General features: G+C 34.4%; 1 protein-coding gene across 15 annotated transcripts in view; it reads left to right on the top strand.

The window, feature by feature from the left end:
* cac (calcium voltage-gated channel subunit cacophony) overlaps positions 1 to 19,745 on the top strand; it is an 86,553-nt gene that overhangs the window by 65,978 nt on the left and 830 nt on the right. For 4 of the 15 annotated variants that reach the window (XM_070276400.1, XM_070276389.1, XM_043212854.2 and 1 more), the window contains 11 exons: positions 1,375 to 1,469; positions 3,116 to 3,397; positions 3,802 to 4,004; positions 4,090 to 4,298; positions 8,257 to 8,474; positions 10,030 to 10,066; positions 12,935 to 13,056; positions 13,112 to 13,275; positions 13,728 to 13,928; positions 19,248 to 19,399; positions 19,466 to 19,710. In XM_070276400.1, coding sequence (XP_070132501.1) covers positions 1,375 to 1,469; positions 3,116 to 3,397; positions 3,802 to 4,004; positions 4,090 to 4,298; positions 8,257 to 8,474; positions 10,030 to 10,066; positions 12,935 to 13,056; positions 13,112 to 13,275; positions 13,728 to 13,928; positions 19,248 to 19,399; positions 19,466 to 19,710 — 1,928 coding nt within the window. Of the gene's footprint in view, positions 1 to 1,374; positions 1,470 to 3,115; positions 3,398 to 3,801; positions 4,005 to 4,089; positions 4,299 to 5,703; positions 6,824 to 8,256; positions 8,475 to 10,029; positions 10,067 to 12,934; positions 13,057 to 13,111; positions 13,276 to 13,727; positions 13,929 to 19,247; positions 19,400 to 19,465; positions 19,711 to 19,745 lie in introns of those variants that run through there. The other 11 variants (XM_043212873.2, XM_070276392.1, XM_043212861.2 and 8 more) reach the window with 9 other exon arrangements.

Raw genomic sequence — 19,745 nt, 5'->3', positions numbered from 1 at the left:
AAACAAAATGCTTAATCACCCAACATTGCTACAATGCAAGCTAAATAAAATAAAACTCTGCATAACTCATACCTAAACAACTTTTAAAAAGCAGACGAAGCTATTCCCTAGATTTCCAAATAAAAAAAATCTTTTTGCACTTTAAAAATAGTTAAACGATGTCGAAACGTTCTTGGACTCCCACTTAACATTTTTTGTCAAAAGGAGGTTAGAGACAGAGACACGATTTATTAAAATTATGTTAACTACAGCATATGCTGTATGGTAAGTGCTACAACATAGAAAAGAGCTACCAGTTGAAACCAGTTATAGTTCAAGTTTGTAGTTTTCAGTCAATTCGAAGAAAATCTTTAATCTTAATATATTTTAATATAATTTGTTTTTATTGTATCTGAAAAAAATTGATGAGTAATATAATACTGTCAAAGATCGATTCTCCCAAGAATTTTATTTTTATACCCGGTATTCGTAGAGAAGGAATCATTTCCGACCCCATAAAGTATATATTCATTTTCTTGATCAGCAATGAACAAACGAGTGTATATAGATTTTTCCGTATGTCCGTATAAACGCTTGGATCTCAGAGACTATAAGAGATAGAGTTTAGGGATATAGGATATAGGATTTGGCTACCAAACTCTTTCTATAGTTAAAATATATCTGAATTAATATATATAAGGTATACCTATAAAGTATACCATATTTATTCTTGATCAGGATCACCTTCGGTGTTCATATGAGGATGTCCGTCCGTCCTTCTGTCTATTTTTACGCGAACCGGATATTACGCGAATAATAATAAAAATTCTGTCGAAAATGAGATAGCAGTGTTTAGATATTTACAAATCAATTGCTATTTAAATAATTTGTTTGATCGTGTTGCACGTGAGAATGCTATAGAATTTGGTATTTATATACAAAAATTTGATTAAAGTCTTAGTTTCGATTATACATTTAGAATAAAGTGAAAAGTAGTGCAATTGGGATGGATAATGTATGAGATCCATAATCAAAGATACTAGATTCTAAATGTATTGTAAGATTGCAAGATACTTTTCACACGTACATAGTTTGAAGAAGGTTCTACTGTAAATGCTAAGGGGTTTTCGTCGCTCTATAAGAATAATAAAGTTGCTGCATAAAGTTCATTTCCTGCTCGTCATGGATTTACACCTGTGTCAGGATACTAAGGTCTTAGAGGCGAATGACCGCCGAATTGCAGTTGCAGTTCAAATAGTCATAAGAAAGTCTACGTGGAGTTGGAAATATTTTTGGTGTGGTTATCAATTTGTAAAATTTCCAGTTGATGAATTTGCCGAATTGAACTAAACAAATTATCATTACATTCTTTACCAATGCTTAAATCGTGCATAGGTGTTCGGAAATATCAAACTAGGTACAGTGGAAAATTCCATTACTAGGCACAACAACTTCCAATCATTTATTCAAGGCGTCATGTTGCTATTCAGGTACGTAACACAACAAATCTATTCCTTAGACTTCTTCAGCCACTTGCATTTTTACTGTTACTAGCCAAAAACAAGTTTCGATAAGAACTAGATGTTAAAATATCATTCTTTATCTTAAAAACTATCTTAAATAGATTTTTTCGAGTTCGCGACTACTAAACATAACATAAAATAACATTAGTTTGCGATTCACGGGGGACTAGCTCCCAGACTGGCAAGAACTCTCAGAAATTTCTATAGTCAAAAATTCAACACGAGCTCGTGTTTAGAGAATACATCAATCTATATATCAATAAGTTATAGTATAATTAAATAGACGTCAGTTATAACAGATAGCGTATATTATTATTTAGATTTAATTTTTCGAGGTTCTTCCAAACAGATCATCGCGTCAATTCGATTGAAAGTCGATTCATTTTATGGTAACCCTACGGTGGGAAATGCTTATATGAAAGTCTACAAGCACTTTTAAATTAACTAGACTCCAATAAATGCAAGCTTACATAATCGTGCATACATATGTTTGGTTTAAAATTCAAAGTTTTTTTTCGTATCTGCGTAAGTAGTTTGAGTTCTAGTTATCACTATTAAAAAAAACTGGCATATGTATACGTAAACATATATAATATATGTAAAAACTTGTAGCACTATACCAAAAAATGTATAATTCTTGGGACAAGCTTGGTTTGCCGAAGTTTGCACTTTTCGTTGAGATTTAAATGACAGTTTAATTGTATTTTAGTATTAATGTCAGTTTATGCTATTGTTAAAAAATCGATAAATGGGGAACTTCTTACATTTATTTTTATAATATAAATAAACTATTATTCTTTTTATATTATTAAATTAATGATATATGGAAAATAGAAGGTTGCTGAGTAAGAATGAACCTCCCCATAGGGATTTACATATATGCAAACATACATATTTATGTATCAATGTAGTAGTTATATATTCTAGGGCCTGAAATTATATTGACTTACGTATCCACTTATAAACAAGAATAAATATATAATTAGAACCAGTTGATGTATTAGTATCTGTATGTAATTTAATATGTGGTCGACCATCCCATTACAATTCATTTATACTGCCCTATGTGCTAGGGGTGATTTTGGAATTTGTTTTCGTCTGGTTAAGCAATAATTATTACCTTGGTTTACTCATTATGGAGGTTAACTTTGAAAGAAAATTTAAGTTATCTGTCATTAAATAATTGGATAATTTTTGCAAATAGTTGTCAAGCCAAAATATCATCATAGTGATTTTTTTTTTGTAAGTTTATGGCTTTAATGTTCTGTAAAGCAAAAATAAGTCAAATATTTTAAAAGAAGTATAAAAATAGACAACAATTTTTCTCTGTTTAGGATTCATAATTTATATGCCATTTTACGTCACCACTGAAATCCATAAACCCATTCAAAAATAACTACCCTTGTTGACACATTAGAACGGTTTCTAATTGTACATACATAGACTATAGCTTAGAGTGTAGAATTGACTAGAAAACTCATAAATTCACAATCACATTTGATCACACTTAAAGCTAGTATTTAAAAATAGACCTACTTTGTAATGAGGCTCGGTTTATATACTGATTATACATCTCTTTCTAATTACTCCACACCATACATAATTAACCAAAGATGCGCGACCGGCGAGGCTTGGCCGAACATCATGTTGGCCTGCCTAAAGGGAAAGGCCTGCGACGAGGACGCCGAGAAACGTCCTGGGGAGTACTGCGGATCCACCCTGGCCTACGCCTACTTCGTATCGTTTATATTCTTTTGCTCCTTCTTGATGCTCAATCTTTTCGTGGCCGTCATCATGGATAACTTTGATTATCTGACGCGGGACTCTAGCATACTGGGTGCCCATCACTTAGACGAATTTGTGCGCATATGGGCGGAATATGATCCAAATGCGACGTAATTATCTGTTTAATATATACACATCTTATGAAACGCTTATAAAAAATTAATTATAATTATTAAGAGAATAATTATTCGAGACTTTTTTTAAACTCTATTTCGTACAATGAAGTGGGTTGATTTAATGTAAAGAAACCCATTCTGTTGTATAAGATAGACGAAATCTTTTCATTCCCATCGCTCTGTGTCATTCGGTCAAGCCTGTAAGCCTGGACTTGACCTTATATTAAATGATTATTATTTGATCGTATTTGATTCATACTCGATGGTCAACGGCAACGAGCTGACCCGGGATTGATAAGGGATGTCTTCGGCCGGGCCGAAAATGAACACAGTTTATATATTGAGTTGCCGACACAACTATCACTCCACTAATTTATACTGTGTACTTGGAAAAATAGAGGGAAAATACACTACACGGAAATGTACGATATGCTGAAAAACATGGACCCTCCATTGGGATTTGGAAACAAGTGTCCCAACCGCCTGGCTTATAAAAAGCTAATACGTATGAACATGCCTCTAGACGATGAGTTGAGAGTCCAGTTCACCACAACGTTGTTCGCTTTGATTCGGGAGAATCTTAGCATAAAAATGCGAGCGCGTAGGTTTCCTATTTCCCTCCACCTTTCTTAATGTCTTTTCCACTGATGCTTCTCTAAACTAACCTAATCTCTTTACGTGCGCAGCTGAGGAGATGGACCAGGCGGACATGGAACTCAGGGAAACCATCACTAACATATGGCCCCTGCAGGCGAAGAAAATGCTAAACCTGCTGGTGCCGCCTACTGACCAGCTGAACAAGGGGAAACTCTCGGTCGGTAAAATCTACGCAGGCTTCCTCATTTTGGAGTCATGGCGAAGTACGCGGTTTGGCCAGATTGACTCGGGAATGCCGGTAAGTTGTCCCTGCCCTCCACTTTTTACCCACACAGTCTACCGTTCTACTCTATTTACGTAGAGCCGAAGATGAGTCTTAAGACCCAGAAGACCCAATATATATGTCAGTCAGACTTATTCAGAGTAGGATTCCCAAAGCCACCATTAGGGGTAGCGTAAAGATAGGATTCCATGCAGGCAGAGTTACAGATCTTTATTTTGCTTTATTTTTAATTTGATAATTCCAAAATTTACCATTTTCATTTATCAATTAGACAATAATTTTAAGTGCTATTGATCAACTGGATAAGCAGACATATATTAAACAAGAAATGAGATAATTTTCATTGTTGGTAGATTAAGTCCCTTACCAACTCCACAACACTACAAAATATTCTTTAACATTTAAATAACTTGAAATAAATATGTGATATTATGATTTCTCTTCTCATACAATTTATAATAAACTCTATTTAAAAATGAAAAAAAACACACAATGAAAATTTATAAATCGAAATAACGAATACTATGCAGAACTGGAAGGAGGTATATAATTAAATTTATATGCAACCTCATGTTTATTACGTTTTTTGTATTTACAATACATATATGTTGCGCACATACATGATTCTTTTGTATGTGGAACAATTAACTAAGATAAGACATGATATATCCATATATCCAAATAGATAGAACATGTGAGATTAAAGCTGCCCATAACTTAATCGAAAATAGATTGAATTCATTCCTTATTCGTTGCATTTGAAAGTAAAGAAAATTATGGGCAGCTCCGAGGGATGCATCATTTTCTAAATCCTAAATCGGAATATTGAATATATAATAGTGGAAAATTGTACAATATACGAATAGTGGAAATGGTGGAAAACGTGGCATCCCCAATTTAAAAAAAGTAATCTTACGTCCAGTAATTTACAAAGTTGTCCAGTGCAGTAACGTACAGTACCGTAGAAGTCGAGTGTTTATTAGTAATACTTAGCTTTGACTAATTATATGTTTGATTCTCGAGTTAACGATTCATTTCGTTATAAGTAGATTTGAAAAAAGATAAACATACAATATAAACAAATCAAAAAATCGAAATATACACAAACATTGTTCAAAGTATTGAAGTTTGCCATTTGAGTTTGCACAATATAGATTGTTTGATCTACTACAACGAACTGCAGCCTTAATAAAGCATTCAAACCAAAGGCTTCAAACCAAACACATCCAGATGGGTAAAAATATTACCTGTCAATCTGATTATGTGCACAACGATTAATCATAGTTTTTATCTGTCATCTTGTTTCTGTGCACAATACACAAACTGGCCATTAACAATTCGTATTTTACTATTAAAAACAATTAATCAAATTAATAAATATACATATAAACACAATACTTACATAAATTGCCAATGGTAGCGGAAGAAGCAGGAAGACGATGACGAGCGAATTTATAGCCCGACCGCAATCGAGGAGCCGGTATATAATATTCTTAAATATGTATATACCCATTTATCTCTTTCGCTTTATTTTGCTTTCGCCTTTTGAAGCTCCTGGTTTTTCAAATGTTTTGCCGTACACTACTCTTGTATAAGTTACCACCATCTCGGCTAGAGGCATGTGTACATACTCCCCTAGGAATTCCGTGATAGGAATCCAGCATAAGCCTGACACCCACAAGTGCAGCCCTCTATAATCTTAATATACGCATATCTATATAATAAAATTCGTAGACGAACACCTAAAACAGTGCCTTTGCCATGTTTCTACAAAACACCCACTAGCCCACCACTTGCGAGTATGCTGATCATGAAATATCGTCTCCAATTTGCCTTGCTTCTATCGTCGATTCTTAACATTCAAGCCTAGACAACATTGCGTGTATCACAACTCACAACAGATCACTGACCTTTAACTCACACAAATGTTATATGTCAAATTACCATACAATGTTAAACCAATCCTTTACGTGGTAACTGGAAGACTATAACAACTGGTGTGATGTTAGCGATAAAAATATTTTTTCCCTAGTTTAATAATTTGCCTATTTACACTTAACACTGCTTATGCTAAAAAAAATCGAAAAATAAGCGGTACCGTAATCCCTATAAACCTTAATTAATTTGTATCGGTGTGGTTACCAGATAATGTCTTAAAACACGATCTTAGCTAGGCTTCTTCATCTCATCGAGCAATGCTAAATTAAAATTTAGTACAATGAATCGATACATGGACACAATCTAGTAACCTTAAAAATCTAATTAAATCTAATAAAGGTCGATAACTAAAAGTTAACTTTTGGCATAAACAAAATTTTTATTACAATAGATAATACAGATAATTATAACCCATTTGATATTGTACAATTAATTTAATATTGTTAGCTAAATACTAACACGGTTCGAGCTATGCATATTAAAAAAGAAACTAAAATTGATTGTCAGATATGTACTATTAAGAAATTTGGAAAAGAACTGTTACAACTTTTAGAACTTTGTAACTTTTACATTTTTCAGGATAGATCAATCTTAATATACAATAGGATAACGTGTTATGAAAAAAGTCTAGTTCATGAAATATATCTTATAGTTTATGCATGAAAGAAAGACTCCAGCAATTTCAAATGCCCAGAGTTAGCTCATATTTCTCGTATTACGCTTTCTAAAACCTGACATTTTTAGTATTTTTTTACACAGCACTGATTTTTGGAACGACTGTTGCACCAAAATATAATCTAAAAACCTTAAATGAGTCCTTTTTTGTATATGAAAAACTCTTAGAGTCGTTTAGCTATAAGATGGACGTGAAATAAACCTCCTAAATACAATTTTTGGAAAAGTCCAGACGGATGTAGTATGATTAGGCACATGTCCTATATTTATTTTTTTAACTAATTATAATTTGCAATTTAGTTTTTAAAACTTAAATTAAACTGCCAGCTGATTCGGCATGCTTAAAAAAGGAAAGCAAGCGCATGTAGAGAAAAAATTTGGGAAAAACATATAGCATATCTACTAGGAGTTATTAAATATTAGTACAATTCCATCATTTAAATTAGGTGACGTTATTTTATCTTCCGTACTTTTAAAGATTTGATTTCATTTATTTTGTGGTCAGTACAATTCGATCCGATTCAAAATCACATGTTTTGTCCACATTTCTATAAATTGGCACACGTACTAGTAATAACAATACAAATAACTTTAATAAATAATTCTTATAGCGCTAATTATTAGATTTTCTCCAAACCATAGTGAGTTGTAAATTGTTTGCGCATGCTAACCATATCAAGCAAGAATCTCTTTTAAGCTATTTTTTACATCTAATGCGAAAGCATCCAATACATTTTCTACCTCTTATGTAATACTTATATAATACAGACACGTTCCGCGTAGAGCTTAACACATACGAAATTGCTATAATCTACCATACTATATATTCTCTAATATATATAAAAGCATATTAAGGAATTAAGCAAATGCTACTTTCCCTATTATAAATAAATTTGTGCGTACATATGTATATACCCAATATTATGCATATGTACATATATGTAATATCTTAAATACTTTTGATTATTATTTGAATCTTCTTTTGATTTCTAATTCTTTATCAATTCTTACATTTCATATTTAATGCTTATGAAAAATAAAATTAATAACCAATCATAATGCGTTGCAATGTTACCACATGAATATTCACTTTTCACCCAATTAAACAAACCAATTGAATTGAACAAAATATCTGAACAAAAAACTGCATTCTACAATAAAACTAAAAATATATTACAACGAAACAAAAAAAACAAAATTAATATTCATGAAAACGAACACAAAAACGAAACAAACCAAACGACATCAAAAACGGAACTAAACGGAACGGAACTTCAATGGCACTTCAATATCAATGCAAATCAAATCCAATGCACTTTTCAACTGTCTACTATCAACGCCGAATCCGTGCAATCCGTAGAAACAGTCATTTTTTAACTGCCTCCTCGACATGGCCGCCCTTGACAAAGGAGGATCGCGTCAGGGTTCCATAAGTTTCGAGCCGAATGGGGAAGGAGCCGCCAACTCACAGACACATTTGTTAGCCAGCACGCACCACCACCACCTAAATGGTGATGCAGAACACAACAGTTTGGCAACACTAGCACGGCGGAGTACGATCAGAAAGCGATCAGTTAGGTAATTTAAACTGCTTCCTCTAAACTATATTCCGTAAAGTGCCAAGTACTATTGCCAGAGTACTATATTCACAAACAAAAAACCATCAGCACTCTTATCGCATCGCATTCGCCTTCACTCATTATTATCATTAATCAGACAATCAGTAATCGTCCATCGCATATCGACTATCGCTCATTACTAATTTCAGGAATTCGATGGCGAATAGGCAAGAGCTTCCCTCAGTTTGGATTTATATACTAAATCAATATTATAAGCAATATAAGCTAATAGCTACAATTAAAGTTATAGCTACATATATAACTCAAAAATTCAATGATATCGATTTCTCCGAAAACTCCCACACCAAATCCCTATTTATTACGTTGAAATAGGGTCTTACCTAATATTACAAATAAACAGAATTATATTCGATTTGAATGCATATTCCGTCTTACTTTCAGAGCTTAACCCCTTTTTATACCCTTGCAGAGGGTATAATAATTTTGTCCAAAAGTGTGCAACGCAGTGAAGGAGACATCTCCGACCCTATACAGTATATATATTTTTGATCAGGATCACCTCCTGAGTTGATATAAGCATGTCCGTCTGTCCGTCTGTCTGTTTCTCCGCAAACTAGTCTCTCAGTTTTAAAGTTATCGTCTTCAAACTTTGCACACACCCTTCTTTCCTTTGCACGCAGTATATAAGTCAGAGCGACCGGGATCACCCGACTATATCCTATAGCTGCCATATAACTCATTGATTGGAAATGGTATAACTTCAGTGTTTTTAAAGTTAGAGAGTTCAAATTTAACATGAGAGCTATTTTTGGCAAAATAATGCTAAATTGGCATGCTAAATTTCGTAAGGATCGGCCGACTATATTCTATAGCTGCCATATAACTGAATGAACGGAAATGACCCAACTTTCGTGTTTTTGAAGAAAGAAAGCTGAAACTTAGTACAGATTAAATTTTTTGTCAGTTAACCCAACATACTAAATTTTATAAGGATCGGCTGACTATATCCTATTGCTGCCATATAACTGATCGACCGGAAATGGTTTTTGGTAAAAATAACAACTTTTGTATTTTTGAAGGTAGAAGCTTGATACTCTGTTTGACCATTATTTTTTATAAATTGGTTATATTATGATATTCTCATAAGGATCGGACAACTATATCCGATTTTTTCGAAATATATCCGGTTTTAACTGCAAGGGTATATCAACTTCGGCTCCGCCCGAAGTTGGCTTTCTTTTCCTGTTTTTTATTAGCATGGTAAATATGTGTTGATCTTTTGCGATCCCATAAAAAAAAATATTCGTCTATTTCTCCATTTGAACATTACATTCATACATACATAAATTCATAAATGTACGTAGGTCTTAAAAGATTAGAAAGTTTTTGTTTAAGCATTACAATATACACAAAAAACACAGAAAAAAAGAAACAATTAAAATTTTACCTGACACAAAAACAATCAATTATCAATACTAACAGAATTTTCAGCTTTTGTACATTCAACATTGACATAAGTAAATTGTTTTTCTTCTAATTTTCAAATATTTCAGAAACAAAAAGGTGAATAAGTTTGATAAACTCCAAGCGGTAAACCAAAATTAAATTATCGAAGACTCCAATACATCAGAATAATTAATCATGTATTATATAAATATATGTGAATACTCTTTGTGTCCATAATCCGTTTCCGATATAAATGTTGTTCGCAAACCAATTAATGAAGTAAAACACTAGTACTTTTGAATATATACTCACTATAAGTATATGATGGGAGTACGTGCTGGCCATCTTCTTGAAAGTTCTAGATAAGTATCTGGAAGTACACTTTGCGTAGATACACACAGATATTATAATCGTAGATTAAGAGAGTCCAGGACGTACTTCGAATCAAGCCTACTATAAGTCTCCACTTTGCGTTAACTTAATTGTTCAATATATACTCGTACCTAAATGTTGCATAGCAATTTTTGAAAGCGTTAGAAACGCCAATCTTGCCTTAGTACTCGTACTTAATGTTGTAATTTGATCGTTGATCGTTCTCCACACACATGTACATGTACTCCTATGTACGTAGAGGCGGTTGTTTGGTGAGCAAACTCTTAGAGTCGTAACAAACTGTCGACAAAAAGAAAAGAGGTCCGATATACAAGTATGTACCGGTCCGGCCTTCCTGATCCTGATCCTTTCCAAGCGATTCTCAAACCATTCTGTCGGATTCAACAGGCTCTTTGCTGACTTAGAAGGCAACTGTGGCTTTTAACCGATTTCCTATTTCCTTCGGGATCCCAACTTCCTCGACCTTTAAGCGGCTACATGCCTTGTAGTGTTTGTCTCTTGGGAACCCTTGAGCTTGCGATACTCAACACAAATTAGTTGGTCAGGCCCTCACTTGCAAAAACTAACGTAAAACTAGTAATGAAAACTCGTAATTTTTGAACCCACATCTCAACAGCGGTGTATGGTTAGCACTCACAATCCCGCATCTTCGACCGGCACATATCAATTCATTCATTCATGGTTGGGTCCGCTCGGACTCAATCCTTCATTCACAGATCACAGAGACTCATAAATACGTCCCTAAAAAGCCGATCATTTCTATCGTTACCCGAGTTCATACCAGCTTACTCAGTTGGCGGTTCTAACTCTTTTTACCTTCACAAATGTGTACAGTAACACAAGTAAATATAGGAAATCTTGAACTTCAACGGAGTTATAAGTTTTACCAACACCAACAGTAGCTTAACTAGAGTTTCTTTCCATAGAATTAAATAAAAACTCTATTTTGGCAAAAATATTACGCAGATTACTGCTCAAAAATCTTAACTGAATTAAGTTTGACTTTTGATTTCAAGCGCTATGTTTTCATAGACAAACACTCCTGCAACATATTTCCACTATGACTCGACTTAATCGAACTACATGGAGTTACGAAAATTGTGATCTTTGCTGGAAATACACTTCGCGTCCACTGCAGGACACTGACGATTTCCTTCTGAACCCAAAGTTTCATGGACCGGACTGTATGAATTTAAGCATTGTCGTGTTGGAAATGCCATTTCGGATTCCCAAAAAAGTTTTTAAAAACGTAATTGCGCTATTTAAAACGCAATTGTAATTGTCTGCATTCAGGTTTATGGTTAAACACTGGAGTTTTCAGTTGCCGTAATGGGGTATGGCACCCCATACCATCACTCTTCTAACCCGACTATGCAAGCGATCCAGTTTATTTATTATCGTCCTTACGTAGAAATAGTTTGGCATAAAAAAGTTTTCAAAAAAACCTTTTTGTACTGGCGCTACAGAAATTCGAGATTTTTGGGTGTGGGAGGTGGCGTGGCAAACTTTTGAAACAAACTTGAACTGCGTGGACATTGGGTATTTAGTCACTTTTTCGTAGTAGGTAAGTTCCAAATCAATTGAACAGTGATACAGGACCTGACTTCCACCCAAGAATACACCATACTTTTATCAGAATACGATTGCTCACGTCTTGCATGTCTGTAAATAAATAAAATTCATTGAAAATATGCCTAGCATAGAAATTGTAACCATACTATTGTTTTGCTTTAAGAACCTAGTGCTTTATTAATAAACCGCCTGCTTAACTTTGTACCATTGTAATTTTTGTAGAAAGTAGCACCATCTTCACCTATTTATACACCAATGATCGCGTAATATTTATTTTGATGTACTTTAAGTTATCCATTTGGTTTTTTTTGTATACAAATATAGGACAAAATTCCAAAGGGTATCGAACAATTGGCACTTCTTGAAATTCAAAAAGAGTTTACAAGTAAAAACAAAAGTCTGAAGTGAATATATATTTAAAAAAAAAATATGAAACACACGAAAAACAAATATCCAAAAGCTAAGCTACTTAACAGTAAATATTTATAGTATATATGTACGCCAAAGTAGTGTTTGGAATTGTTTAAATGTTATATGACCCATAATAGGCTTAAACAATATTTTATACAATATAATCATGCATTGAGAACCTTTTAATTCTTCAATCTAGTATAATTAAGTTCGCATTTGAATATTTATTTTGTTGCAGTGCAGTAAAATTTGCTTTTATTTGATTAATATACCGTATAACCCCTCCCGTACAACAAATCTTATCGCAAAGTAAACATACATGTCTCAATGTATATTTATTTTGTAGCTTTGTATACCTAGCCACATTCATTTATACTCGCTCCTGTATGGGGTATGGGCCATTTGTAGTACCTATTAAACACATATGTGAGAAGATATACCTATAAGAAATAGTTCAATGAATGAATCCATGAGAAATCGGTCAAGAGGAATTTCAAATTAAAAATCACCTTTTTGATCCGCTACCTGTCAACCCAACCAATAATTAAACCAAAAATGTTTGGACTGATTTCGAATGGTAGCATTCATGTTGAAAAAATTTATATAGAAATTGGTTTTTCAAACTTTTTTGACTAGATGCTGGAGCTCCAAGACGCGTCGCGGCATCCCTCGCAGGAATCGCTCACAGGTGCCGATGCTAGCCATTTACACCCTGGACATTCCTACATGAATGGTCATCGACAATCGCCGAGTTTAAGGTAATGCCAATGATTCTAGCCCCGGGCTCAGGCTCATTTCAAAAATTACTTACAGGCATAACGGCTCTCCGCTCGCCAGATCGCCGAGCCCTCGAAGGCGTGGCCATCAATACATACATCATGATATCGGGTTCTCCGATACCGTATCTAATGTCGTAGAGATGGTCAAGGAGACTCGTCATCCTAGGCATGGCAACAGCCATCCGCGGTATCCCAGAGGTATTTCTTGGATTAAAATAATTTGAATAAAAAAACATTCCTTTTATGTGTGCTGGTTGTGCCGAACCCTCAACCCTTTCATGTCTTATCCAAATTAGTTTGTCCGCATTCCATGTCATTTTGAATTTTTCGGATTATCGATGAGCACGTCATAACCAGGAACTTGGCAGTGCCAGGGGTTTTTTAATCTATTTTGTAGTTCTAGTGAGATTCAGATATTTATGTCTAAAAACCCATAGTCATAAATGAACTATTTCAGTATTAATATATATTCCAATAATAATTAGTTTGGTTTTTGAGTTCGATTCTTTTGATTTATTTCCAACTCAACCGCAAAGCCAAGAGAAAACGAATTCTATATACAATATTGCAAACATAAAATATGTAAACTGTTTTGCCCCGACATCCTTAATTATTACTTTTTTATTATTGTTGTTGTATGTACGATTTAGGTTCATGGTCAGCATCGACAAGTCCAGCCCGTTCGCCGTCGCCTTCTCGTTACGGTGGTCATTTGTCTCGCAGTAAACGCACTCAACTGCCTTATCCCACATATGGGACAACCAGTCTATGTCAAAGGTCACGATCGCCGAGTCCCGCTCGACTTCAGGAGATGCGTGAACGAGACAGACTTGGTTATGGGATTAATATGGGTACATTTTTAGCATTTTTTTTATCTAAAGCCCAAAAAGATCAACGCAAAAACTCTTAAAATCAAATCAACTCAAATTAAACTCAAATTGTTTTCTATATATGCTAGTACTTCTTTCTACACAAATTTATTCAACCATTTCAACTTCTAAATACAGACATCAGATCAGACATGCTTACTCGCATCAATTTCGTATTCGCACCAAGTTGCCGAATATGTTTATGTATTGTCATGCCCGACGTTCAATCAGTTATCAATCAATCAATCAATCAGTTATCAGTCCATCATAAGCTTCAAATAATTGAATAGTTTCTCATACATCTCACACAGCTGTTCAAATCATTCAGATCTCCGATCGTCACATCGAAATAAATATTCAATTATCTGTAGTCGTACTCTGTTAATCTAGCAGCGTTCATTATTTTCATTTCTCTAGATGCTATTCTCGTTCCACCTACTTATATTATAATCACATCTTGTACTAGTATGTACAGACATTCATCCTCATACTTTGACAAATACACCGAAACGGAGTCTCTGTAAAATTAAATGATTTTCGTAATGGTAGATAGAATACTAATACAGTCAAGGTTTTGGCGAGGGATTTACCAAAAGGGATATTCTACACTGGATTGCTTTTTATCCAAACAAAAAGAAACAAAACAGCTTAGAGCGCCTGAGTCTTTTGACGAGTAATTCTCTTGGGGAGCGTAACTTATCAGGTTTTTAATTTTTTTTTAATATATATTCTGTGTTTGTGTATATTAAAAATATCAAAGCTTTAACCATATATCCTTTATAATTTTTTGCAGGGACCGTAAATAATGATTATGAGTTTAAAAAAATTAAATCCCAAAACAATCTCCAAAAAAATTGGAAAAAATTGTCATAAGTTAAATTTTCATGGCGAATTCAAAAACACAATTAATTTTTTTTTCAATTCTTATGAAAAAAAAAGGATTTTTAATTATTAAAATTAATTTTAATAATAAAAAATTAGTAATATTTCAATTCATTTGAATGATTAATAATTTAATGAACTACTCTTTCTCAATCGTCGCAACAATACCTGGTCGAAATAAATATTGGGACACTTTATTTTTATACCCTTGCAGAGGGTATTATAATTTTGTCCAAAAGTGTGCAACGCAGAGACATCTCCGACCCTATAAAGTATACATATTCTTGATCAGGATCACCTCCTGAGTTGATATGAGCATGTCCGTCTGTCCTTCTGTCCGTTTGTCCGTCTGTCTGTCTGTCTGTTTCTACGCGAACTAGTCTCTCAGTCTTAAAGCTATCGACTTGAAACTTTGCACACACCCTTCTTTCCTTTGCACGCAGTATATAAGTCGGAACGACCGGGATCGGTCGACTATATCCTATAGCTGCCATATAACTGATTGATCGGAAATGGTATAACTTTGGTGTTTTTAGAGTTAGAGAGTTCAAATTTGACATGAAAGCTATTTTAGGCAAAATAATACGACGTGCCAAATTTCATAAGGATTGACCGACTATATCCTATAGCTGCCATATAACTGAACGATCGGAAATGATCCAACTTTCGTGTTTTTTAAAATAGAAAGCTGGAATTTAATACAGATTCTATTTTTGGTCAGTTGATCCAACCTACCAAATTTCATAAGGATTGGCCGACTATATCCTATAGCTGCCATATAACTGATAGATCGGAAATGGTATAACTTTGGTGTTTTTAGAGTTAGAGAGTTTAAATTTGACATGAGAGCTATTTTTGGCAAAACATTACGTCATGCCAAATTTTATAAGAATCGACCGACTATATCCTATAGCTGCCATGTAACTGAACGATCGGAAATGCTTCGTGTTTTTGAAGAAAGAAAGCTGGAATTTAAAACAGATTCTATTTTTGGTCAGTTGGTCCAACCTACCAAATTTCATTAGGATCGGCCGACTATATCCTATAGCTGCCATATAACTGAACGATCGGAAATGGTATTTGGTAGAAATATTAACTTTCGTATTTTTGAAGATTGAAGTTTGGGACTTTTTTTAGATTTTGTATTGTAATAAATTGGATTATATATTCCTATTCCCATAAGGATCAGCCAACTATATCCGATGTTTGCGATATATATACGGTTTTAACTGCAAGGGTATATAAACTTCGGCTCCGCCCTAAGTTAGCTTTCCTTTCTTGTTAAAATAAAAGTTATCGAATAATTTTTATTTTCCAATTTATCCAATAAAAATTGAAAATAAAAGTTATTGCGTAATTTTTATATAAAAATTGATACATAAAAATTATTACTAATTTTTTATTATTAAAATTAATTTTAATTATTAAAAATCAATTTTTTTTGTAAAAATTTAGAAATAACTTTTATTTTGTAATTTTTTGCTTTTTTAATTATAACCGTTACAGTCCCTGATTTTTTGATCAGTATTCTTCAGATACCGAGTTAAGTAATTTTTCCAGAGTGACAGAGCCGCTTAACCTAATATTAATACTAATACTAATACTTTAACTAATATGAATTTTATAACAATACTGTAAAAAAATTTAAAAGTTTATAAAACTCTTTCACATTAAGTATTATCTATCAACAGAATACAATGTATGCAAGATACGTTTATGAAATATAATAATAATCAATAGGTCAAGCTCAAGAATCAATAAAATTAATCCTTAAAATATATAAATTGTACTGTTCAAAATGATGAGAACTGCTACTATGGTACATAAACTACTATTGTACATACATACATAGAGTATATAAGATTAACCTTTAAGGACCTTTGACCATCATAGTCTAAACTACTGACCAAGAATCTTTATTTCAAACTTAATTTGTACAGGAAATCAGCCAGGCAGGCTCCAGGCAGTAACGTGCTCCCATGTTCGATTTCATATTACCCATCCTCATTTAAAATCTAATAGTAATAAAACCCAAGCTCTATCTTCAAAAATACCAAAGATGGTACTTCTACCAAAAACCATTTCCGATCGTTCAGTTATATGGCATGTATAAGATATAGTCGGCCGATTGTTGATAAATTTAGTAGGTCGGATTAAATGACCAAAAATATAATCTGTACTAAGTTCCAGCTTTCTATCTTCAAAAACACAAAAGTTGGGTCATTTCCGATCGTTCAGTTATATGACAGCTATAGTATATAGTTAACCGAACCTTATGAAATTTGGTAGGTCGTATTGTTATCGTACATATATTATGCCAAAAATAGCACTCATGCAATCCAAACTCTCTAATTCAAAAACAACAAAGTTACAGCATTTCCGATCAATCAGTTATATGGCAGCTATAGCATATAGTCGGCCGGTCCCGGCCGTTCCGACTTATATACTGCGTGCACAGAAAAGAAGGGTAGGTGCAAAGTTTCAAGTCGATAGCTTTAAAACTGAGAGACTAGTTTGTGTAGAAACAGACAGAAGGACAGACGGACATGCTTATATCAACTCAGGAGGTGATCCTGATCAAGAATATATATACTTTATAGGGTCGGAAATGTCTCCTTCACTGCGTTGCACACTTTTGGACAAAATTATAATACCCTCTGCAAGGGTATAACAAGAAAGTAAAGCTAACGTTGGCTCCGGCTGGATGTAGTCGACCGATCCTAGTGAAATTTTGGAATGCCGTATTATTTAGCAAAAAATCCCAACACTCCATCTCTAAAAAAGTGGCAAAACGCACACATGTTTAAAATTTGAGTGTATGCACAGCAAAAAAACAATGAGAGCAGAGCATTTACTGAGCGAAAAAAACGTAGAGCTCATGGGTATATTATACCCGTGTGAATGTAAGTAACATAGAGAAGGAATCATCTTCGACCCCATAAAGTACATCTATTCAAAAAGTATGAATCATAAAGTATATATGTATATTATTGATCAGCATCAACAGCCGAGTCGATATAGCCATGTCCGTTTGTCCGTATGAAGACGTCGATCTCAGAGATTATATGTTAAGAGATAGAGCTATAGCATGGAGATTCCTACAAAGCCCGCGCAGTTCAAGTTTTTTTAAAAATTGCCACGCTTCCTTCCACTTCCACAAATCGCGAAACTCTGTACCGCCAGTACAGGAAGGTTTTTTGAAAAACTTGTAGGGTGTAAATATAGATTACGCATTAAGGTATGACTATTGAAGAGCATTATTAGTTTGCCAATTAAGCTTTTGGTTATGTAAAAAGGCATTTTTTCCTGGAAATGCCTTATTTTTGTTTTTAGTTGGTGTTTCGTGTGTGACAGATTTCAATTTTAATCGATTGAATTGAAAAAGGTTTCAAAAAATGTGATTTTTGTTTATTAATTGAAGTAAAAAGCTGTTTATGCGAGGAGGGGAATCTAAAGGAATCGATGTGTGTGAAACCTTTAGCGCAACACTCTACCATTCGGCCGCAAACAAAAAAGGTGTGAAACTCGGTTGAATTCACAGTGAATTTGGGTTATTAAAACTCAGTAATAGTAAAGCACTGTAGCCTGCCTGTAATACTCGAAATAAACCGACAAATTTGTTTAATACATTTGTTGTAGGTTTCTATACGGTTTAAGTGGTGCAATTACTTTGAAAAATAATTTGAGATGCAGTTCTGGGTTTCCGCGGTTTGATATTTTTCCAAATTGACATGACCTCTCCTTCCATGTACGTGCGTCTTGACATTAGCACCTTTCGTTCATCCTGGTTTTATTCGTTTTGTTATCCCATAAACTCACTATACCACGGCTGTGAATAAAACTTTCTTTAAAAAAATATCGAAGTCTATCCAAATCTAAATATTATGTTTCCGAAGGTTCACAGTCGTGTTATAGATATATATATTAAAACTAAACAGTCATGCATGTCACTTACTAGTTAAATATAAACAAACACTCTTTCAATCACCGGATAAATTATTAATATACACAGTACCTTATAAATGCAATCACTATTGTTACTATTCAGTATTTTGCCGATTCAATGCATTTGAAATGTCACGTTGCTAAAGGTAGATAGATTAAATGTTTTTCGGTTCCATTACGTCATAGGCTAATGGGTTTTAAATGGGACATGTTACGGCCATGTACATATAATAATGCATGTCCCATTAGAAGCAGTGCTGTGTATAAAGAGGCTAAGAATCCTGTTCAAGTAACCGAATCAAAAAACTTCCTTGGTCAATTTGCAATCTATAATGTTTGTTCGGTGGATAAAACCCGATTCTTGGCCAGAAGTTTGTTTCGTATACTACTTAAAATTGTTGAAACATTGCGCCACTTCCTATTCAGTTTAGAGGCAGTGACCCAGTCCTAACCCAATACTTTGTGTTCCCACAGGTGGAACCCACGTGCAGCACAGCTATCCCACACTGGCATCCCGTCGAGCCGGCATCGGACGGCGGCTACCACCTACTCCGAGCAAGCCATCTACTTTACAGCTCAAGCCAACCAATATTAACTTCCCAAAGCTGAATGCAAGTCCCACGCATGTAAGTACCGTCATGGTAGGCTTGAACCAGCAAGGACCCTCTATAATCCTCTATTTTTGCTTCCAGACGCACCACTCGACACCCCACAGTGTTCATTCGTTGCCGCACCACCGCGATCTTCTAAGGGATCCAAGAGACGTGTACTATAGCAGTAGAGACCGTGAGCGTGACCGAGAGCGCCTTAGGGACAGAGACAGGGACCGGGACAGAGACCGGATCCACGAGTACGACCTGCGCTACGAGTACCGGGATCGGGAGCGCGAGTTGTACGAGCGCGAGAGGGATCGCGAACGGGAAGTAGAAAGAGAAAGGTAAGTGACATGATAAATATAAAAGGTTCAAAAAA

The sequence above is a fragment of the Drosophila bipectinata genome, chromosome XR (assembly GCF_030179905.1).
Source record: "Drosophila bipectinata strain 14024-0381.07 chromosome XR, DbipHiC1v2, whole genome shotgun sequence".
NCBI classification, from domain to species: domain Eukaryota; kingdom Metazoa; phylum Arthropoda; class Insecta; order Diptera; family Drosophilidae; genus Drosophila; species Drosophila bipectinata.
This window is presented reverse-complemented; position numbering and strand designations above follow the sequence as displayed.